Source organism: Mastigoproctus giganteus, chromosome 8, assembly GCF_048544385.1.
Source record: "Mastigoproctus giganteus isolate SK-2022 chromosome 8, ASM4854438v1, whole genome shotgun sequence".
Classification (NCBI taxonomy): domain Eukaryota; kingdom Metazoa; phylum Arthropoda; class Arachnida; order Uropygi; family Thelyphonidae; genus Mastigoproctus; species Mastigoproctus giganteus.
This window is the reverse complement of record NC_143582.1, coordinates 109,102,441-109,127,340: the sequence shown is the minus strand read 5'-3', so window position 1 is coordinate 109,127,340 and position 24,900 is coordinate 109,102,441. Positions and strand designations below refer to the sequence as shown.

At 37.7% G+C, this 24,900-nt stretch overlaps 1 protein-coding gene across 1 annotated transcript in view; it reads left to right on the top strand.

Annotated features, from left to right (window-relative positions):
* LOC150081761 (alcohol dehydrogenase class-3-like) overlaps positions 1-24,426 on the top strand; it is a 58,680-nt gene extending 34,254 nt beyond the window's left edge. Inside the window, exons 8-10 of the mRNA XM_090380311.1 lie at positions 4,183-4,318; positions 8,551-8,689; positions 24,135-24,426. Of these exons, the coding sequence (XP_090236437.1) occupies positions 4,183-4,318; positions 8,551-8,689; positions 24,135-24,426 (567 nt within the window). The remainder of the gene's footprint in view (positions 1-4,182; positions 4,319-8,550; positions 8,690-24,134) is intronic.
* The last annotated feature ends 474 nt before the right edge of the window (positions 24,427-24,900 follow it).

Genomic DNA, 24,900 nt, shown 5'->3' with positions numbered 1-24,900 from the left:
CAAAAGGCTCAAGCGCTAAATGGAGTGATGTGGCTCAGGGAAGAACTGAGGGGGGCAATTGAATCACAGCTTTTTAAAATGCACTGCTTGCTTGATGTTTCTGGAGCAATCAGGTACGGGACATGATATTGCCAAGGGGATGTCTTTGTGTGTCCGCGATTTAAGGAGTGTGAGGAAATGAGGCTACAACTCAGCGTTGTTATGGGCCTATATGAGAGCTTGAAGAACTGGGTGGATGCCCACGAAGGATCTAAATTGAGGGGCCCATCAAGCTCTCAGCTGCCCACATCAAGCTGCCCACATTGTTAAGTGACCTGTACTTAACAAGTACAGGTCACTGTTGAAAAAAAGCCGTGAATTAGAGTTGAATTTGAAAGTGTCTCAATTCTGCCCAGACACGATAAAAGGGAGTGTATGATGAGAGCCTTGTTGATCAATTCGGCCCTGGAAAGATTGTGCAAGGCTCAAGGGATAGAATTTTTTTCAGCCTGGTTTGTTCTTGTTAACAGGAGAGACTGCTTCTACAGAGATGGGATACACTTAAATAGAAAGGGTGCAAGAATATTTGCTGATGCTATCGAGGCAGTGTTAGGTGGGTCGGAAAACTGCTAGCTTGCGGGAGATACAAGGACTAATAGATTAACAGTCGCCACTGGTAGAGGTGAAAGTGATTCTTGCGCTGCTTCTATTGGAATGGGCAGCAGCCTGGAAAACAAGATGCAGGGTATTTCAGAGACTGCTGGGAGTCATTGCGGTAGAAGGAAACACATGAGTTGCGTTAGGGTAGCTAAGTAGAGGAACAGGTGCATGTATACTTGCATGTACCCCAATGCTAGGAGGTTGGTAAATAAATTTGATGAATTTAAGGTATTGCTCAAAACATCAAAGGCAGATATTGTTGGGATATCAGAGACGTGGTGTCACACAGATATGAGGAATGCAGAACTGGAATTTGGGGAGGTACAATGTGTATAGGAAGGGAGGAGGGGTTATGCTATTAGTTAAGAAACACATAAAATCCAAGGAAGTGAAGCCAGTCGACATCGCTGGACAGTGCAGTGTCGAGTCAGTTTGGTGTGACATAAGCATTGGGAGATCAAATTTGAGAGTAGGAGCGTGTTATAGGCCTAATGAACCTGATGAGTATAATAAGAAACTGTACAGGGAAATAGAGTGGGCCAGTAAATCAGAGAGTCTTATAATGGGGGATTTTAATTTCCCAGATATTGACTGGAATTTGTGGGTTGGTCACTCACACACTAGGAACCACTAGGTGGTTCCTAGCAGATAAAGGAACCACTAGGTGGCAGTGATCACAGTGTGCTGAAGTGGGATTTACTCAAAGAGGTAAAGGGAAGGGTTTTTGCTTTCGTAAAGGCGACTACGATGGTCTGAGACAGTATTTAAATTCTATATGGCGGGACCAACTGATGATGTTACCAACAGAAAATTTAAAATAGGAAGAATTCAAAGAACTTATCTTGGAAGCTACTAGGCTTTACATATCAACTAAGAAATATTGTTCCAGGTTTAGGCCTAAATGGATGTCAGATGAACTAATGAGACATATGGCAGAGAAGAAAAATGCATGGGATACATATAAATTAATAGGTGAAATGGAAGCCTATGATAGATATAAGCTTGTCTGTAACCAAGTCACAAAGGAGAGTAGGCAGACAAAGGCAGATTATAAGAAATCCTTGGTAAAGGATTCAAAGAAAATCAGAAAAAGAGTTCTTTACCTATGTAAACTCTAAAAGGAAAGGGATGAATCAGATTGGTCCACTGGATATTGATGGTTCAACTGTGATGAGCCTGGTCAGGTGGCTAACATATTAAATGAGTATTTTGCATCTACATTCGCCCATGAGGAGTTATTCAGGGAGGGGCATGTCAGAGGTGAGTTAAACTCTGGCAGTGAGCTGGATGATTTTGTAATAACTGAGATGAAAGTGGAGGAGAAATTGTTGAAGATAAACATAAAAATCGCATCCTGGGTGGATGGGATCTACCCAGTTATATTAAAGGAGGCAGCAAAGGAAGTAAGCAAACCCTAAGCCATAATTATGAGAGCTTCTTTGGACACAGGGGAGGTACCCATGGACTGGAGATGTGCAAATGTGACCCCAATTCACAAAGAAGGATCAAAGGGCGCCACAAGTAATTATAGACCTGTTAGTTTAACTTCTGTTCAGGTAAAATTAATGGCGACACTGGTTAAAGAAGCACTGCAGGATTATCTAGACAAAACTTCAGTTATAGCTCGGACACAGCATGGTTTTGTTAAGGGAAAGTCTTGCCTGACCAATTTAATTGGATACTATGATGTGGTCAGAAAGGAACTGGATGCAGGGAATAACTTTGATATCATACATTGACAAAACACTATGAGCTACTCTTGCAGACCGTCTGTACTGCTCAGAAAGACAAAATGTAAGCCTTTCTGAGCAGTGCAGACGGTCTGCAAGAGTAGCTAAATGGTATCTTGTCAATGATATACAGGAATGTTTCTAGCAGAGATAATGAGGTGATTATCCCCTTGTATAAGGCAGTGGTCAGGCCACACCTTGAGTACTGTATACAGGTCTGGAAGCCTCATTTTAAGAAGGACGTAGAGCTGTTGGAACGAGTACAGAGAAGGGCAACAAAATTAGTGAATGTAACAAAGTTTGCTCTTATGAAGAAAGACTGTAATTTTGCAAATTACAGTGTCTGGATCCTAGGCACCTGCGAGGTGATCTAATTGAGTTGTATGAAGCCTTGAATGGTTTGAGCATGCTCAATGTTGATGGGATTCTTCCTCTTGCATGCCCTCTCAGAAACCTGAGAGGGCATAAATTCAAATTGAGGAAAGACAGATGTAGGATAGATTGTGTGGAAGTTTGCCTTTAGCCAGCGGGTAGTTGGTTGGTGGAACAGACTTCCATCCTTTGTTGTGGAAGTTGATAGCCTAAATAAATTTAAGGCTGAGCTGGACAGGTAATTTGGAAGGAATTGGAGGGGTGAAATGGGAGCGTTTTTTTTTTTTTTTTTTTTTGCTGATGCTGCATAAGCTTGCTTTCTTGCATTCTATGCTAAATGTCCCGGGATTGCACTCTTAATCATTGCTTCTAAGATTTTCACTACCACTGAAGTGAATAACCGGTCTGTGGTTACTGATTCACGATGCGTTGGCACTTGTCCAATCGAAAGGAATCTCTCCCGAATTCGAAGATACCCTCATAATTAAACTCAATGGTTCAATACACTCCTTGGCGGTTTCCCTCAAAGTTCCAGGGTATATGCCATCAACGTCGGGAGCCTTATTGCCTTTATGCTCTAAAGTTGTTAAGTTATTCGAATAAACGGTGATCTGTAATTCGAAATTACTAATTTAATATGGCTCAACATGAAGCGTCTTTCGTCAGTAAGACCCTGTATGCTTGCCCCCATTCTTTGCTGAAGCCTTTCTCAGTGGCCCTGAAGAGGCATTGCTTGACTCTGATCACTAACTACTCTCCCGATCTTGACATTATTTTCAAACATGACATTCCACAATCTGGATATCCCACCCTGTATCCCTTCGTCGTTATCATTGATGAAAATCAGAAACAACCGTGATCCCAGCACCAATCTTAGGGGACTCCACTCCTTATGCTACCCAAATTTGAAGGATTATCACAACACTCTGCTAACTGCCCTGCATTCACTCAGTGATCGCAACATGTTCTAGCTTATACTCGTTTCATTCTTGCTAAATCCTATCGTCTAAGCATGCAGTGATCAGAACTGCGTGCAAAGTAACCAACATGCGTCAAGTTTCTCTACTGACTTTCCTGCCAGTTGAAACATTCTGCTTACTCTTATTCTAATATATCTACGTATGCCACAATGTCTGGGCGTACTCTTGATCTTTTAATTTTTATATACTTTCCTTTACTCTGCATAATCTTTCATACAAAGCCGATATTTGTACACGCATGTCTTCTGTTAAATACCTGGCCTCCAGACTGTGGTGAGCATACCTTGTATACGTATTATATTGTACATGTATTGCACATTTTATGCCGATGTAGTGCATCATCACTGTGTTTTCAAAGAACTCTCAAGTTAATCTCACATTATTCTACCACCCACGACGTAAATAATTAAATTTTTCTAACTGAATCCGTGTTTTTTTTTTTTTTTTTTTTTTTAATTCAGAATTCAGGATACTTCGCTACCCATCCAGCATATGGAACCTGTATTGTAATTGGCTTACCTGACAAGCAAGAAGATATATCTGTAAATGCATGGAGTTTAATCTTTGGAAGAGTTTTAAAAGGGACTTCATACGGAGGTAATGTTTGTTTTTGATTTTTTTTTATATATTTCCACGAGTAAACAACAAACATAATTTTATGAAATCTGCTACAAAAATATTTTTAATTTATTTTATATTCTGACGAAAGGCCATTGAACAATTAACTGGGGTTAAAGCCAAAACTTAATTATTTAAAAGGGGAAAAAAATGTCTATTTATACTCAGACACAACCACAGTCTGAGTACCAAATCATCATCATCATCAGCCATTTTCAATCCACTGCAGGATGAAGGCCTCTCCAGCAACTTTCCAGTTCCTTCTGTTTTGAGCACTGGCCGTCCATTTACTACCCAAAAACTCATGAATTTCATCTATCCATCTCCGCCTTTGTCGTCCAGGTTTTCTTCTAGCTCCTCTTGGGTACCATTCTGTTATTTTCTTAGTCCATCTGTCATCATGTCTTCGAGCTATGTGTCCTGCCCAAGACCATTTTAGTTCTTTAGTTTTGATAAGAATGTCCTTTACTTGAGTTTGCTGTCTAATCCATGTGTTTCTCTTCTTATCTAACAGTCTGATTCCCAATATAATTCGTTCCATTCTTCGCTATGTAGTTCTCAGCTTCTCTTCCATTCTTTTGGAAGATTTTATTTTACGTTTCAGACAAACGTAATTTTATTTTATGATTCATTATTTTACGTTTCAGACAAACGTAATTTTATTTTATGATTCATTATTTTACGTTTCAGACAAACTGGGATATTGCTCTTCAGTATGTGACGATATTTCCTGAATGCTATCCATCCAAAATTTATTCTTCTCTTGACTTCTAGCCATTTATCATTATTACAGCTTATAACTTGTCTCGGATAAGAATATGACTCCACCTTTTCAATTACTGTTCCTTCAATCATTATTTCCCTTTCTGTGGCATACTTGTTCATCATTACTTTTGTCTTTCTTTGGGATCGTGTTTTTCTTTGGGATTGTGGCTTATAACCACAATGTCATCTGCAAATTGTGAATGGTACCAAATCATAAGAGTTTACAACTGACATTTTTGACGACAAATACGATCATTACCGTATGTAGCACGTGAGACCGAACAACGATCAACTCAAAGGCGTGTGCTGCTGCACTCGCGCCCTTAATTAATTATCTGTACGGCAAATTTATTTGCGCTAATTTGCGTTTGGGTTAATTCGTCAGTTGTCATCGGTGTTATAATTAGGTATTATTTCGGAAATGTATTTAGAGGACAAATTTCATAGAAAAGCTATATACAGGGCGTTTCATTAAAAGGCACCAGGGTTTATCTCGCTTATTTTTAGATTGTTTGTCACCTGGGCTTTTTTTGTAATATTTTAGCTTAATTTTTTGAATGTGACATTAAAATTGAAGTAAAGTAATTTTACGATTTATAAATTTCAATTTTTTTTTTTTTTTTTTTTTGCTCAATGAGATAATTATTTTACGCTCGCGGTTTAGCCAAAAAATTTGCATACAATCCCACCACCTATTGCAGTACTGTTCATGTAATTTATAGCATAACGTATACTACCACTAGTTGGTTATCATTCCTGGCACATGGAGACGGCCAGGGATGGTTTGCCAGCATACGGATGATATCATACACGGTATTAATATAATATCCCCAATTTGGAGGATGTGTCAATTCATTAGTTCATATATCATTGAAGCAGCTATATAGGAACTGCAGTCACGAATGAGAAGTACTTAAAAAAATTCTTCTAGTCGTCGACAGAATTTGAGCCTAGATCCATTCGAAAATGATAAGCAGCCGCTATACTACTCGTATGACAGAGGTCAATAAATACATTTTAGAAATGTTTCTGTAGGAAGGAACTCCCTCCGAGATTTCCTTCACATGGGTCGATGTTATTACAAATAAGTTTTAAATAGTCGTAAGCAATAGCAAAAATATTATTTTTATGTGCAGGTTTAAACTTTATAATAGGTGCGAGTTTAAACTTTATAATAGGAACATAACGGATTAAGAAGAAAAAAAAAAACTGAATTTTCTGGAAGCACCTTACCAAATGAGCAATTAGTACAGCAAGTCCGTGAGGGTGGTACAGTGGTTATAATCACTGTCCTCCCCACCGCGAGTGTGAAAAAGCCCAGGTTCAGATCTCTTTCGATGACGCGAGTAACTTTTATACTTTTTTTTTTTCATTCCGTGGCTAAGTTGGTCGGTCACAGGCTTGTTGTGGAAATACAACAAATTTAAAAATCACTCTAAAATTCAATGTTTAGACGAATAAGAAAAGGCAGCCACCTAGCGGTGTACATTATACCATTTATAATGGTTAAAGAGGAGGTTAAATTCCAAATAGATAATATATATATATATATATATACACAAATTCTCCTGTGGAAATAAATTTATGGAACACCGTTCATGGTGTGAAACGGAGTTGGCAATTCGATTTTGAGGAGCAAAGATGTAGTTTTAAAGTATGAATATTGCCTATAGGGCAAGTCCCTTCGGCCTTGTTATTGTTGTTATTATTTTAGTTTTTAGGAGCATTAGCAACTAAGGCCATATTGCTCCGAGATATGCGGTGGTCATTCCCTGACCTTTCCGCATCCTCCGTATTTGGTGGTGACGGGCTCGAACCCCGGTCTAATCAAGAAGCGTGTGCTATGCACTGCTGCTCCTTCCCACCTGGCTACGGAGGCGCCGCCCTTCGGCCTTGCTTCAGTTAAATATAGAAATAAAAATTCAAAGTGAAAGATGCAATTTTAATGCGCAGTTGACCTGTTTCTGCCGCACTTGAAGTAAAACTATCAATGACAGTAAATTAAGTGATTTGGAATTACAAAGAAAAAATAAAAATGTGGTTGGGATGATTAGTAGTAATTCTGCATATAAATATCAATTTTTGACAATGCCCAAGAATCTAAAAGGGAGAAAAAAATTCGATCATTTTGCAAATATATCATGTTTTTGAATTTAATAGTGAGAAATATGTTTCTGAAATTGAGAAAGTTGTGGATGACATTTAAACCAGATTCGGCAATTTTAAAACAATTGAAGACGTGTTCAATATATTTCTTATCCATTTAATGTCGACTTAGATACGAAACAAATGCAGAAAAAATCGCTGAGATTTTTCACACGGAGAAAATATCACTTGAAAATGAATTTATTACACTGCGAAGCGATATCTTCCTAAAAGCCAGATCATCAGAAGAAGAGTTTGGGAAATATATTTGCCGAGAAAAGTACCCAACTGTAAAAAAAATGCAGTAAACTTTTAAATTCCTGTTTTGGTTCCACGTATCTGTGTAAATCGGCCTTTTCGTATTTGAAACAAAAAAAAAAAAAAAAAAAGACGAAGAATCGCTCTACTCTTACGGACTTGCATACAGAAGATTCTTTACAATTGGCCGTGTCACGGTATACCCCCGATGTTGAAAGTTTGGCAGATGACATGAAGACATAAACTTCACATACGTTAAAATTTAAATACGTATGAATTTAAAATAAGAATTCTGAGTTGTATTTAATTTTAAAATTTATAAACATTTTTCAATATGGGATGATTAACTTTTTTTTAACCGTGTGTGATGAAACTCTTGAGATGGTAGATCGCGGTATATTTTGAAGAAAAAAAAGTAAATCGCATCACAAATTAAGTTGGCCACCCCTGCTCTATCCCATACAGCGAACAGTGTAAAAATGTGTTTCAGAAAAACGAAGTCCAATTACTTGACTGGTCGGTCCAGAGTTCAGATCTGAATTCATCAAACACTTTTGGGATGAACTGGAAAGCTAAATCAGGATGCTTTCAGTCCGCCCATCTAATACAGCTGAACTGGCGACTTTATCGAAGGAGCAATAGACACATTCCTGCTCCCTGCTACAAGGAAAAGAACAAAAGTGCTTCACAACGGATTTATGTTGTCATTGAGCACCAATGGCAACATCTTTTTAACTTTCTCATTAATAGTTTCATTTTTCCAAACTGGATGGTGTCCGAATACTTTTGTAGGGTGGTGAACCAAAATTTATGCTATAGAAGAAGTCTTCTAAGAGAAGTATTCTTCTATCTTAATAAAGAGTAACAAAAGGAGGATTATAATAAAAATGGGCTTTATAATCTTTTCAAATGGGATGTAAGTGAAGTTAAATTTGTTAGAATTCACTTTATATTTAATGCTGCACATATGGATCTCCAATAGTAAATAAAATTGGATTTTTAAAAGCAAATTAATCTGATTAATGTCATTTATTTTTCATTAGGATTCACAGCAAAGCTTGAACTTCCAAACCTAGTAGATCTGTATTTGGAGGGAAAGCTGATGGTAGATGAATTGATTTCACACACGCTTCCTCTGGAGCGCATCAACGATGCTGTTGATATGATGCTTTCTGGAAAAGCGTAAGTGTTGGTATTAATTTTTATTTTGCTTCGATTATAATTAGTAGATGAAGGACAATTTGTTATTTAATGCAGAGAAATTCAAATTAATATAAGTTACTCGCATACACTTTTTTTAAACAAAAAGAACCAAAATTTATACTAAAATAAACTTAATCTAAGAGAAGTCTTCTTCTATAGCTTAATTCCATCTATTTGGGGGAGGTCAGCTTTGAGTCCTTTGAGTCTATTCCTTTCTATTAAGGGTCAGTCCCTCTCCGCACTCCTTCCATGTCCATCTCCTCTTGGGTCGGACCAGCTTTTGCTTACTTTAAACCCACAAACCTAGAATCTTATTTATTGGTTTATCCCAATAAATCTCAAACCGCCTGTCTCCCTTCTTTTATTTTAACCCCAATATAGGCGCATCCGTAGACTTCCTCTGACGTATTAATTTCGGTAACTCCACTAACCCATCTTAGTATTTACATTTCTATCGCATGTAACTTTTGTTTTTGTTTCTTTTTTTGAATGCCCACCATTCTGAAACATATAACAATACTGCCCTCGATTTATAAAACTTATCCTAAAGCCGAATTGGAACTCATCGGTCACACAACACCCCACTTGCCTGCTTCCACATCAACCATCCACCACAACTTCTATTAGTTTTGTACCCTCATTCTGTTTCATTACTGAATTCATATTTAAATGAATAAGTCAGTCGATCTTAGGCGACTTATCCCTACCCCAAAGAGCGTGCATTATCCCTCCCCCAAAGAGCGTTTTTTTGTCTAGCAAAGAGCAAACAACCGAAGCATACCCGGAATTACAGACACAATATATGAACTCTTTATCCTGCTGCAGCTCTGCTTTACCTCCGGCTCTCCTTATCCATACTGTTGCATCATTCTTTCTATTCCTGTCTCCAAAACTGCATTTCAGTTATTTTTTTTAGCGCTACTAATCCTCAGTCTATTCCGCTCGAATGCATTCCTCCAATCCTCTACCATTGATCCCTTCTCTTGACAGATAAATCAGTATAACGTCATATGCAAACATCACATACCATGGTGTAACTCCTTGAATGCCCGCTGTCGACTCACGGCAAAATCACCGCAAGGAGAAAAGGACCCAGAGCAGAACCTTGAATAAGTTTGATGTAGCTGCAAAATACTAATTTGCTTAAAACTCCACATGACCCCTCTCTTAGAACTCTCTCGTAAGCCTTTTCCATGTCAATAAACGCCGAATGTAAATTGTTTCTCTTCTCTTCCCTTTCTATTTTTCCATCAATTGTCTCATACAAAATACAAATGGTTCCATTGTAAATCCAAGCTGGTTATCTTTTTCTCCGCTGTGCTTAGTGACTCGCTTTCAAATCTTCCTAGCAAGGCAGATCAATTTGAATTCCCGTTAATTTGTGCAGTTTGGTTTATCACCTTATAACCTGGAATAAGAAATCTTCGCGTCCATGCATCTGGATTCTTCCCTCACTGATCATCTTATTAAATTATATATACTTTTACCTCGTGAGATTTTTAGATGCTCATTATTCCCCTGTGGCGTCAACTTGGCTTCCTTGGAATTCCCAATTTAATACGCCCCTCACCTAATATATATATATATATATATATAATGTATGTATATATAAAATATCAAATATAGTACCAATGAGTTAAAAACAGTGGAAATAGACTGAATATATCAAAGACACCAAAGCGCTCAAAGCAGCACCAAAGGATGCAGATGTATATATATATATATATATACAAAGATATGCATCTCTGGACTGAGGATTAGTAGCGCTAAAACAGAATAACTGAAATGCAGTTTTGGAGATAGGAATGTGTACATATGCATGGGGCTTAGAGGGGAACAGACATTCTGTGTGTCATCAGACACTCAGTCCAAAACACTGATGGATCCAATATTTTTCTACTTCAGGATAAGTTCGGTTGGACTGCCTCCCTAAAATCCACTCATGCACACCTTGCACACCTTCTCGATAGTAAGCCCTGTTATGTTACGTTATCAACGAACGTGAAGAGTGGTTCCCTACAAGTTCCTGGTCAGCGTGAAGAGGAAAAGACCAAACCCTCCACCACAGGACAGCACGACGAAACAAATGGCCCTCAGTCCCCAGCGGCTTTCACTCCCCCCCCTCTTACGGCAGCGAGAGGATCAGAGTGTGCTAAGAATCTCTGGATACGACCAGGCTGCCATGCACGGAAAATGAACTTGGCCCGTTACAACGTAAGTTCGCTCATCGGTGAAGACAAGATATTAGAGTTGGAAAAGGAATTAGAAAATGTGAATTGGAATATCATCTGTTTGGCTGAAACAAGAAGAAGAAATGAATCACTTATAAGTTTATCAAGCGGAAATCTGCTGTACACCAATGGAAACAGTGAAAGGAGCGAAGGTGGAGTTGGCTTTCTGGTCCATAAAGATATAAAAAACAACATTTTGGAATTCAAAAATACATCACCAAGGGTATCAGGACTCCTACTCAGGATTTCTAAGAGATACGGGCTTCTAAGAGATAAAGGTTATAATGATTTATGCACCAACATCGAGTCATGATGATGAAGAGTTACACCGAATTGAGAGTTTTCTAGATGAGCAGAAAACCTGCTACACTAGCGTTATGGGGGACTTCAATGCTAAGGTTGGAAAGAGACAAAACAGCAGAGAAAGGGGAACTATAGGAAATTTTGGAATTCGTGAAAGAAATTAAAGAGGTGAAAGACTTGTGGAGTTTGCAGAATCTCAAGGAATGTCAGTAGTGAACACTTTTTTTCAAGAAAAGGGTGAACAGAAAGTGGACATAGAACAGCCCAAATGGATTAACAACTAATGAAATCGATTTCATCCTCACTAACAGAAGATATATTGTGAATGGCGTTACCGTCCTGAACAAGGTAAATGTTGGAATTGATCACCGAATGGTAAGATGCCCACTTGATATAGATGTAAGAAAAGAAAGGAAAAAGGAACCGTCTGCAGAAACTTTTCTGAGTTTCTGCAGATTGTTCAGGAGCAGGATGTCAAATAGAAATACTACAACCTGCTGAAAGTGACAGACCTATCGGTAAAAAAAATCCACAGAAGAATAAAATAGTCAAGAAACACTTGTCATGATGAATCGAAGACGACAAATGAAGAGCAAGATAAACACTGACAAGGATAAAATTGGGTATGCTGAGTTATGCAAGGCCATTAGAAAGAGACTCAGAGAGGACATAAGATTTAACACACGGAAAGTAGGACACGCATTAAGGGAAAACAAAGGACTTAAATCAGCAGCCATAAGCAGTAAAACAGAAGGACAAATGATACTAAAACTGAAGAATAGCGATGGTATACTTATAAAAAGCAGAGAAGGCATAATTCAAATTGCAGAAGGCTATTATAGAGAATTATACGAGGAGCGAGGGCATGATGCCAGCAGTGGGGAAGATGGATTACAAATTATTAACACATAACACACCCAATATCCTTCCTGATGAGGTAGAACATGCATTGAAGAAAATGAAGAATCAGAAACCCCCAGGGGAAGATGAAGTTACTGTAGAGTTGTTAAAATTGAGAGGAAGAGACAACACGAAAACTGGCAAACTTCACAAAGTGAACAAAAGGTGTGGCACCTAAGGAGTGGAATAACGCAATCATAGTTTTGCTGCATAAGAAAGGAGATAAATCAGAAATTATAGACCAATTAGCTTGTTATCCCACATCTACAAGTTGTTCACAAGGGTCATTACTAACAGATTAGAAAGAATACATGATGAGAATGAACCGAAAGAGGAAGCTGGCTTTAGGACAGGTTTCTCAACTATGGATCACCTTCACGTAATATCACAGCTAATGGAGCAAGCAAATGAATATAAAACACCATTATGCCTGGCATTTGTGGATTATGAAAAGGCATTTGACTCCATACAACATAAGGCAATGTTTCGGGCACTGGAAAGACAAGGCATAGATACCCCATATATTATGATTTTGAAGAAAATATATGAGAACGCTACCTCCTTTATTAGACTAGACAAAGACAGTAGGAAATTTAAAATCGAGAAAGGAGTTCGACAATGAGACACAATAACTCCGAAGTTTTTTATTGCTGCCCTTGAGGCAGCTTTCAGAAGATTAGACTGGTCGCAGAAAGGAGTCAATGTGAAGGGAGAGGAACTAAACCATTTACGATTTGCAGATGACATTGTGGTCATAAGCCACGATCCCAAAGAATTAAAGGAAAATCTTAATCAGTTATGCAAAATTAGTAAGGATTTCAGACTAAAGATAAATATGGCTAAAACAAAAGTAATGATGAATAAATATGCTATAGAAAGGAATATAATCATTGAAGGAGCAGTAATTGAAAATGTGGATTCATATACTTATCTGAGACAAGTCATTAGCTGTAATAATGATAAATGGCTGGAAGTCGAGAGAAGAATAAATTTTGGATGGATAGCATTCAGGAAATATAGTTGCGTACTTGAAGAGCAATACCCCAATTTGTCTGAAACGTAAAATAATGAACCAATGTATACTCCCCACCATGACTTATGGAAGTGAAACTTGGGCACTCACCAAAAGAATGGAAGAGAAGCTGAGAACTACAGAGCGAAGAACGGAACGAATTATATTGGGAATCAGACTGTTAGATAAGAAGAGAAACACATGGATTAGGCAGCAAACTTAAATAAAGGACATTCTTATGAAAACTAAAGAACTAAAATGATCTTGGGCAGGACACATAGCTCGAAGATATGATGACAGATGGACTAAGAAAATAACAGAATGGTACCCAAGAGGAGCTAGAATAAAACTCGGAAGACAACGACGGAGATGGATAGATGAAATTCACGAGTTCGTGGGTAGTAAATGGATGGCCATTGCACAAAACAGAAGGAAATGGAAAGTTGCTGGAGAGGCCTTCATCGTGCAGTGGATTGAAAATGGCTTATGATTATGATATATATGCATGTTATAATAATTATAAAAATGTAGATATGAGTTACACGGAAAGCCAAAACTCAAAAAGAAGTAATAGCCGAAACATAAAATTTTCATAGATATATATATATATATATATATATACTGTATATGCATGTAATTATTTCGAATGACGTCATTGTCACCATGTAATAGGTATTCTGCAGATGCCGCCTCTTTTGTGGCAATCCCAAATACGAAAGGCTATTGTAATGTTATTTTACTCTGGAAGAATAAGAAGCTTGCATTTTCAATTGAACTCTGAATGGATGCTGGTTACGTGATGCATGATTGTTTGAAACGAAGAGGTAGAATTAGACGCTAATGCAAGAAGATACTGAGTGTATGTGTGAAAATGAAGGCGAGTCTGTATGAAGAGGTCCATTAATTAGGCTAATGCCACTCTTGGCAATGATAGAGGAGTTGTAAAGAGGTCATGGGGACACCATTCTACATGTGCGAACAGTGTTCCGTGGAAAATAAGTAATTTTATCGGTGTTTTTTCACACCGTGGCCCAGTATGTTTTTTTTTTTTTTTTTTTTTTTATCCACCGCACAGGCAGATTTGTTTCTTCGTACAAAGTAGCAGCTATTTAAACTAATATAAACAGCTGCTGCTATCCTGGCTGAATACCAGCAGTTGTTTGAATTAAACCTGAACCCAGCTAAATATGCGTCCATGGTCTTCTTCCTCAATTATTTCCATTCTTCATAAAAAAACTACCCTCCCAGAAGCAATGGTATTTACAACCAAAGAAGGCCTTGGGACTATTTTTGACTAAAATAAGATTTAACTCCCACATAGATCTTCCTAAAAAAATTCTGTGCTTTGCATCGACTCGCTAAACAACATTACCTGATATTCAAGACCGGAAGATGACATCCAAATACATTAAATCTGTTTTACCAAGAATTAATGGGCCTCTGTTCTCTTCACGCTTCGAAACCAATTTTGGTATGCCAATTCTGGCTTCTCGAGTGGGAAACCCTCAAATATCGATTCCCTCCACAACTGTGAATCTCTGCTGTGAATGATCAGCTAGTCGTTCTTCGATTATCCGATCTAACCAGCTTAAGGAGGATTCACACCACCTCTACCAAATTCCTGGGAGATATGCAAGTAGCACATTCTGCTTACCGAGCCAGACGCTCCCAATAATCTTAATATTTCAAAAGCTTGGAATTGATTTGGACAAATTTTATTCGTCCAGCATATCGTCTCTCACTTCTGAACTGGATTCCCCACCTCACGTGTTTATGACCAGGATAATATCTGTGCATCCCCGGATATTGACAACCTACCAGACCTGAAGCGGATTTCAATCTTTGACTTGAATCTCTACATCACTACCTCCACTAATATTCTCTATTTGTGATTGATTGTTATTTGTATATTATTTTATCGATATAAATATTTATAACTATTTATAAATATAAATATTTATCCATATTTACTTTATGTGTATTAAGGTTACCTACATATTATGCTAATTTTCTTACCGTACTGTATAATCTTTTATATAATTCTCCTAGCTTCCGTTGTATGGACAAATTTGTAATAAAGATTATTTATTGTTCTTTCTTTACATCAAGATTTCGGAGTTCTTTCAATTTTTTTTTTACATCCCTGTTGCGATGTAAAAGATTTTAAAAAAATATATTTATTAGGGTCACCCAGAATGTTAATTCAACTACCCATGTGTCTGTAAATTGCGTGTGTTCTGTGGTCTATTTGCCTGATTTGCTGGACGAAAAACCCCGAGTTCGGGGGGAGGGGAACCTTAGCTTGAGACCGACTCAGCCGGTCTCAGGCCAAGGTCTTTTGAAATATTAAGTCTATTCCTGAGACCGACTAACTCAGCCACGGAGTGAAAAAAAAAAAAGCCCATAAATGTTCCTCGCGTCATTGACGTGATTCGAACCCGGGCCTTTTCCACCCGGTGTGGGGAGAACGGTGACGATACTACTGTGCTACCCGCACAGACATGTAAAATATTTGGGATGTAAAAAAAATTTGTTATATTGGCAAACAATATTGTACTGAGAATTGCAATAGGAAAAGAAGAAGCGCCAGTACAGAAGACAATCACAAAATTCTTAACTGGAAGATTATTGACGTTACTGTCTTTGAAGAGTTTTTATAGTGTGGTTTGGACTGTGTGGCATTCTGCTAGGTAAATTAAAAATTTATGTAAAGTCATTACATAACTTTTTATGTAATGATAATAACAAAATGGATAAGAATGGTAGTAAGTAATTCAGAATTATCATAAATAACAAAGTTGGCTGATTTTAACATTTTTCAGTCTTTATATCTTTTACGCAATATTAAAAGTAGCTATATTTTATTACAACGCAAAATTGTCTCTTTAGAGCTGATGTGTATGGGCATTGGGATCCACTTTACAACACAGATAATGTCAAACTGTATAATTTGATTACTCATGTGTTAATTTTCTTTGCAGAATCCGAAGTGTTATCGTCTTTAAGTAAGAAAACTAAGCAAGAAGCTGGTACATTCAGAAGTCCAGTGGATTCAGATTTCTTTAAGAAAATACTCATACTTTTTTCCAAAATTACAGTAAAGATTAAAGGATATTGGAGATGTTTTTTGGATTTCTGGCGTGATAAAAATGCAGACTTTTACTTCTTTAATTTTGATGCCAAACAATACAGACAATACTGTTCTATCGTTACTATTATTGTTCTATTGCTCATATAATTTTAAACGAGGTTATTAACTATAATGGGAAAGAATATACCACATGCGACACGTCCATTGGAAACAATGTGAAATGTTGGGGATCGAGGCAGTGTGTAATGTTTGGGAGTGGGAATGCAGGTCTAGAGAGAGAGAGAGAGAGAGAGAGAGAGAGAGAGAGAGAGAGAGAGAGGAATTGGAGGACGAGGTGACGCTCTTTTTCCCGGCTCCACCTTGGTACCACTGCATATTGTTACTGAATATGTGGAAAGTTCTCGTACAGGCTTGCTTTACCTTTGCCAACAATGGTTTTTATTTTATTAATAATAATTACACATCGAATAAAGAAAGTAGTAGTCTGTGATGAGCCGACCGGGCTAGCCGGGTGGGTAAAGTGCCTGCCTGGCAACCCAAAGGTCGCGGGTTCGATTCCCGCCTCGGGCTTGGATCAAAGTACTGCAAAAACCTTGGGAGGTGCATTATGGCCACAGAAGCCTATGCGCCAACAACTACCAAAAAAAAAAAAAAAAAAAGTCTGTGATGACTAAAGTAGGATGATATAATATTTTTACATTGAAGAGTTCACGACTAAATACACCCTCTATAGTTGTTCCATTACGTGTAGTATTTATCGAAAGATCTGATGACATGTCCAAGTTGAAGAAAGTTTTCATAAATGTACGGAACTGTTTTCCAGCCTCAGAGTTTAATTATTAAAAAAAAAAAAAATTACATTCAATCTGAAAACACCAGGTGTCTTGAAACCAGATGCGTTTTCGAATTAACGCATTTACGAAAGTTTTTTGCTTCTTAAAACATTAATATTTCTGTTTCTAAATTCCTTAGCTTTCCAACGATATGCTATACGTCCACATTATCCCGTTTATTATATGAGAAAATTTCCTTGATCACATGTTCATATTTTCCAATATCCTGGAAAAACTACTGCAATTTTCCTCTAGTATAGAGCTAAGATGAAGCTCCATTCAAAGTATCATTAAATTTGGTCCAGTAGAAGATAAATTATTGTTGCCGTCATACAAGTATGATTCCAACAGTACAATAATTGGCTTCTTTCAGAAGCTGAAGATGACGTCACTGCCGTAACGCCAGTAAAAACGTTTTTAACATCAAAAAAGATTTGAAAATCCTGAAACAATGAAAATATACTGGGTGGAAAATGTGTCCTTTGCAGCTCTTTATATTAACTCCTCATTTGTATGAGTGTGTCAAATTTAACTCGATGACAGTCCAAGGACCAATGAGCACCGTTTCTAGGAGATTCATAGGTCGAGGGGGGGGGGGGGACGGAGACGTTCAGTGCATGGAACACAAAAAAGGCTAACTCCAGAATCGCGATGGCCTTTCTTTGAGATTCAAGCTGCAGAATATGAAGGCCACTCCATTCATTCGAATACATTATCTGATGAATGAAATAGCAACAAATTATTCAGGAGGTCTGCTTAATGAAGGGTGGCATTTAAAGGTTTGTCATTCATTAAAAGCAACTCTTCCCTATTACATCTTTTTAAAATGATTAAACTGGACGATCTCATCTAAGTATCTTCGTACATTGTCAGATCATCAATGGAAAACTATTTGTTGGTGTGGACAGTTATCACGTTAATTACCTTAGGTATCCGACCTCTATGCGGTCCCGTTTTATAATGTTACCAGGCGGTTTCTGTAGCTCGGCTGCTTTCTGAATCCTCCTTATGCGTCGATTATCACCTGCAGAAGAACCCATATTTATCCATGAAGTACGATAGCCCATTTGTCCAGTTCCATGTTCACGAGAACTCTGCACTTGCTGCTTTCCTTGGATTGTAATTATTCTCCTTCTATAAAGGAGAATTAATAGTCATACAATATACTACAGATGATGCAGCGCAATGAAAAAAAAAACCCTTTCCATATTTGTAGCGAACTGCCAAGATTGAATATTGTGAATATCATAATGTGTCACATGAACGTCTCCCAGGCGTTGTCTGTCCATTTTACAATTGTTCGTTCACTGGATTACTCTGATTCTTTGCTGAACCTCTGGTGTTGCACTGATTCTACACGAACCGCTTTAGCGATGACCATTTCCATCTGGGTTTGAAGTCATCTGATTTGCGATCTATAATACAGTTTCGTAGGCGTAAACGTATTTTAATATGCAGAGAATTATTGAATTTTTGATAAGAATAATTGAGTATTTCTGACCAGAAACAGTTCTGGTTATTGCAATTTTTGAGTTCGTTGTTTACATTTTGAGTGTGAGTAAATATTATTCGCAGAGCTACCAGTATCTATTAAGAGATATAAAAATTTTGTTAAGAAGTGGAGTTTTCATTCATTAAAAGGAACTTTTCTCTATTTCACCTTGAAATAATTAAAGCGAGCGATCTCCTCCAGTATATTCTTGCATTAGCAGATCCTCTATGTAAAAATATACTCTATAAAGATAGCAGTGAAATATCACCAAAGTATACTACGAAAACCAAAAACTACGAAAGTATATCATATTGTGCTCATCCTTCACAACGAGTTACCATGTATTGCACTACTTCGAATAAGTAATACTTCACCAATAGAGAAGACTATTGTTACTTATTCTCGTAATAGAAGACTATTATTACTTATTCTGGTATCACCCCCCCCCCCCGAGAATAAGTAACAATAAAAAAAATTTTAAAAAAATGCCACCCTGCTCCAATTTGTACTTGATACTGTTGCACATATCTTTCATGTGCAAGTTTCCTAAAATCCAAGTATATGATATCAAAATTATTTTTTGCATCCAGTTCCTTTGTGACCACATCATAGAGTCCAATCAAATTTGTCAAACAAGACTTCCCCTTAACAAACCCATGCTGTCTATGAATTATTATTGCTGATTAATGCTTCTTTAACCAGCGACTCCATTATTTTCCACAGAACAGAAGTTAAACTAACAGGTCTGTAATTACTCTTGTCACCCTTTGTTCCAGCTTTGTGCATTGGAGACATATTTGCACATGTCCAGTATACTGGGATCTCCCCTGAGTCCAAGGAATCTTTCATAATTATCGCTAGGCGCCTCCGTAGCCAAGTGGGCAGGAATAGCAATGCGTAGCACACGCTTCTTGATTAGACCGGGGTTCGAGCCCATGACCACCAAATACGGAGGATGCGGAAAGGTCAGGGAATTATAACCTCATATCCCCGGTGCAATATGGCCTGTTGCTAATGCTCCTAAAAACCAAATAACAGTAATTATCGCTAAGGGTTTGCTTACTTCCTTTGCTGCCTCCTTTAATATAACTGGATAGATACCATCCACCCCAGATGCTTTTCTTATGTTCTCAATTTCAATAATTTCTCCTCCACCTGCTCTCAGATACTACAAAATCATTCGGCTCCCTGCCAGAGTTTGATAAGCTTCTGGTCTCCACTTCCCTACAGACTTCCTCATGTGTGAATGTCGATGCAAAATACTCATTCAGCCACCTCGGCAGGTCCATCAACAATCGAACCGTTGATGTCAAGTGGACCAATCTGATTCATCCCCTTCCTTCTAGAGTTTACATAAGTAAAGAAGTCTTTGCCAAATATTTCTCATAATCTGCCTTCGAATGCCGAAACCTCCTTTGTGACTTGATTACGGACTAGCTTATATCTATCATAGTCTTCTGTGTCACCTGATATTTTTAGGCATCCCATGCAGTTTTCTTCTCTGCAGGAGTCTCCATCTACATCTGTTTCTGCCTAAACCTAAAACAGTATTTCTTAGATGGAACAGAACGCCTAGTAGTTTCCCAGATCACTACTTTGCATTGATAATTTAAAACAACCTAAAATAACTGATTATTTAAAATTATAATCATATTACAGAGTTACGCTTCCCACTTAGAATTTGCTATTTGTAACATCATCAGTTGGTCCCAAAGTATGGAATTTAAAAACCGTCTGAGACTACCATGGTCACCTTTACGAAAGCAAAACCCTTTTATTTACCCTGATGGTAGTTACACTTTTAAGTAAATCCCACTTCAGCATACTGTGATCACTGCCATCTAGTTGTTCCTTTAGCTGCAGATCCTTAATGCATGAAGAATCACCGCTGATAATCAGATCAGTAATATTATTCTCTCTAGTTGCCTCTCGAACGTGCTCCTGTGGAAAACAATCATCCAATTAAGACTAGACATTTCATTATGACTGTAAAAGCGAATAATGAAACAACCCGCGCAAAATAGACATACAACAATGAGCGACAGCCTTGTCTAGATGAAGTAACCGGAATTTGTTCATTCACATGCTGACGTGATATTCATGATTTACCTTAAACATTAACAGTCTGGCAATGAATGATGTCGCTGGGAAGCAACTTGTAATTTGTGTTTCAGCAGCAGAAATTTATTAAAATGTTCACCATTTTGATTGTCACTGTAGATGAGCACGTCTGCATTTTCAAACATCTCTCGCCGCACGGTAGCGTGCAATACTCTAGCGTTGTGATTCTCTCCCTTTCTTTGTTCGACTTCCGTTTTGTCAAGCACAAGCTATCGAACAGCACATTCTGAGGTTGCTGGCAGACCCAGCCTGCGTCTTCTCTCAGGGGTTGACTTCTCTCTCAACCTCCTAACCTAATTCCAACTGAAACTGCCATCTCACTTTCAGTATTTAAGAATTTTTCTCTCTGGAATCCTGGATCCTGGAGGATAACCCAGTACAGAGCTTTGATGAAGAGGGTAGAGTACCCGGCCACCTCTACGTAGAGCGGGACGAGAGCTAGCCAGCAAATATCCAGGGGTTTCTCAGCTGGTTGCTGAAACACTGACCTACATAGCATACATGACTGGCTATGCAATGATGCTACAACCCATCGGCAGATTGTAGAGAAATCCTTGGAAATTGCAAGACAATTACACAGGACTGTGGTTGTCCTCAGTAGCAGTTTAGTTAACACGATATTCTTCTTCTTATTATTATTATTATTATTATTATCTGTTTATTTCTCTTACGAGACACCCATAGACAGCACGTGGCTAGAGGGTGTGGTTACATTATTTCAGTATTTACAAGCATATTTACATGAACTTATTTACAATATTTGGAGATGACAAAACACAGAATGTGTTATTCGTGTTAGCAGAGAGTGATGGATGTAGTGATACGACTAATATGTCCAGTGAACGCGTGGAATCTTGAAATAAGAATTAAATTGGTACTTTTACCAGTTTATTTATTTATTATTATTATTATTTTTTTTTTGTACGGTTGATTTATCGAATATTAATGGCGAATACTACAACCTCCTAACCATAAGGACTAAACAGTTGCTCAAAGTTATCAGTACGTGAGTTATAACTAACTCAAGTTAGTTATAACTAACTCACGTACTGAAAACTCTGTGGTATTCAGTCCTCAAATGTTGAGTAGGGGGACCGATAAACGATCTGTTGGGCAAAAGTTAATAAGTATAAATTATAGGAACAGGCGAACAGCTCTCTGTTTGAAATTGTGAGCTACCAATGTTGAAGGCGACTAAATTTTTTACCTTTGGCTGCCCTTTTGTTTTTTTCTGAAGTACGATTGAGTTCAATAGCGATGAAGTTGTTAAAGTCCTCAGTGAACTCTAGTCATTTGCAGGAATAATAACATTGAAAATTCCACCCGTCCACAAATTCTGGAGATAGGTTTCCAAAGAGCGCCAGAAACTTAACATACGAACAGTTGTTTATTACTGGTACTGGGGATTAGTCTTTTCAACAACAGTAGCTTTAATTAAATGAATTAAACTCACAAAAGCACGTGGTGAAAGTGTACAATTTAAATTCTTAATATAACATTTAAATATTAATTTTACAAGATACAATACACTTTCCAGAAAGTAATATCATTGCAATGTTTTTTCTAAAAAATAATAAAAGGCCGTATTTATCAACAGCGCATATTGCTTGTGGCTATGAAACTCACAGAAGCTGCACAATGCAAAGAATATATCGAATAGCAACAACAACTACATTGCATTCCACCCTCACTGGCATTTGTTACTAGTTAATATGAAAGGGGGATGTCACTGATGCTAATTCACGCCAACTAATACAGTAGAGCGTCGAAATCCGAACTAATTGAGACCAAAAGTTGTTCGGATTTTCGAAATTATCAAAAATACTGTTCTGGAGACTAAAAAAAAAAAAAAAAAAAAGGTTTAGTAAGTTTAGAAATAAAATCGCTAAATTGTACTTACGTATTTTTATTCATAGGTAACAAAAGAAATGGAACTTTCAGCCACAATAACACATATGTATAAGACTTTAACGAAAATAATTATATTTTGCCGCACCATTTTCGAACTTCGTTTCTTTGCTGCCAGATCTCTCTCTTTTCAGCAAGAGTAGTTGAGTTGGATAGCGTTCGGTTTGTTAATCGTTTGTCGATTTTCACGTATCATTTAATTTTGTCAATTGCTAAGGTAATAAAAAAGCATAAATTTGTGCTTTATATCTTCGTTTTTATAGCCTGTGGATAATATTCCTCCGATTTTCGCTTATTATAATTGCTGTTTAATAGAATCAAAATTCGATTCTCAAACGTGAACACAATAACCGGCGCGTACTCTAATTATTTTATGACGCCAGAATAATAAAATAAAATAAAAAAAAAAAACAAATAAATGCTGGCTCGTTCGGATTTGGCGTTTGGATTTTCGATACTCTGTGTAGTGTGACGTTACCCTCAGAAAAGTCCATTATGAGTTGATTCAACAATGATGACAGGGACCTATTACGAGTCCCCCCCCCCCCAACTGCGGGTTTCTCTCCGCAGTAATTGCTATCTACTCAACTGAGTTCGAAGAGTTTGCCGTCCTGGTGGTTTCGACAAGAACAACGGATTGAACCTAGAAATCACTGGTATACCATACTGCAGTGTAGCTGTCCTAGGCCCTGAGCTCGCGGGGCCCAAAAGGAAAAGAAGACGTTGTGTCGATGGAATGGTTAGACCAGAGGTGGGGAACCTGCGGCCTTTTGTCTATTTCTCTCGAATGCAAAATCCGCCTTTTATTTCATGACAACACCAAACTCAAAATATTTTTAAAGTAAATTTTATCTATTCTCTTTTTTATATATTATATCGTTATTCTCCTTATATAATGTAGTTTACAGTTACACCTCGTTACAGTTCGCCAATTACCGAGTGGCAACTCGGTAATTGGCGAACTGTTTCCTTTAAAATTGAATCTCCAATCAATCTGTGTTTTTAATTTTTACTGCTAATCCGATTATGTCAAGAAATAAGAGAGTATTCAATAAAGAATGGGAATTGCAGTATTACGTTGTTGCAGTGAAAGATAAAATGATATGTTTGCTGGCGATGCCATATTGGCAACAGTGAAGAAACACAACATATCAGCATTATGCGACTCATAAGGACAACAAATATATGCTAAACTAGAAGGAGAACGTCGAAAGTCTGCAGTTAAGAAAGTGAAAGATGGAAAGCTGCAACAGCAATAAGTATTCAAAACTACGTCAGGACAAGGGACTGACTGCACTGAAGCACCATATAAAGTAGCATATATAGTTGGAAGACTATATATGCATATATAAGGTTAATAAGTACAAACAACTGCCTCTTTCAAGGAGAACCATAACTGATCAGCAACATGAATTAACACGCAATATAACAGAACAGCTTCATGGGATATGCCAAAGCGAAGATATTTATTATTCGATCGCCTTGGATGAATTCACTGACATTACTGACTCAGCGCAGGTGTTATTTTTTTAGTCGTGTTATAACTGCAGATTTTCATTGTCACGAGGAGTTACTGACTTTGGTGACCCTTACTGCCAGAATACGTGGAATTCACATCGTCACCATCTTCAAAGAAAAATGCCATGAAGCGAAACTGAATTTATGTAATTTAATAAGTGTATGCTCAGATGGCACACCTTCCATGAGAAGAAAACATGAAGGATTTGTTGCGTTACTACAGAAAGAATTGTCAGATACAGATACTTTGATTTCCTTTCACTGTATTCTTCATCAGCAGAATCTGTGTGCCAAATCTACTGTTTAATGTGTCACTTAAGTGACACATTAAATAAAGTACAGGTACAGGTATTGTAAATTACAGCAAATACATCACGACATCGCCAATTTTGCAACATGCTTCAGCTTGATGATGAAACATTCAATGTGGATCTGCCATATCATTCTAAAGTGTGATATGGCAGACTGTTAAACTTGTCAAACTGTTATCTTTGCGAAAACAAATCACAAGTTTTTTTTGAGGAAGTGAATTGTCAAAAGTGGAATTCTGCAGAGATATTGCATTTTTGTGTGATATAGTGTGCATAGTATTAGGGTCAGGCGCCACCTGTGGTTTCCCACATCTGCGCCATATGTTCGCTGTGAAGGAATACGGTACTACTGTAAATGCCAGCAAAGTGTTGTGTGCTGTATATGACATATTGCGTTAGGTTCTGTTGTGTGTCCTGGCATTTGGCCGCAGGGCCCCTAGTGGGACTCCACGTTGCCCGCACACACCACT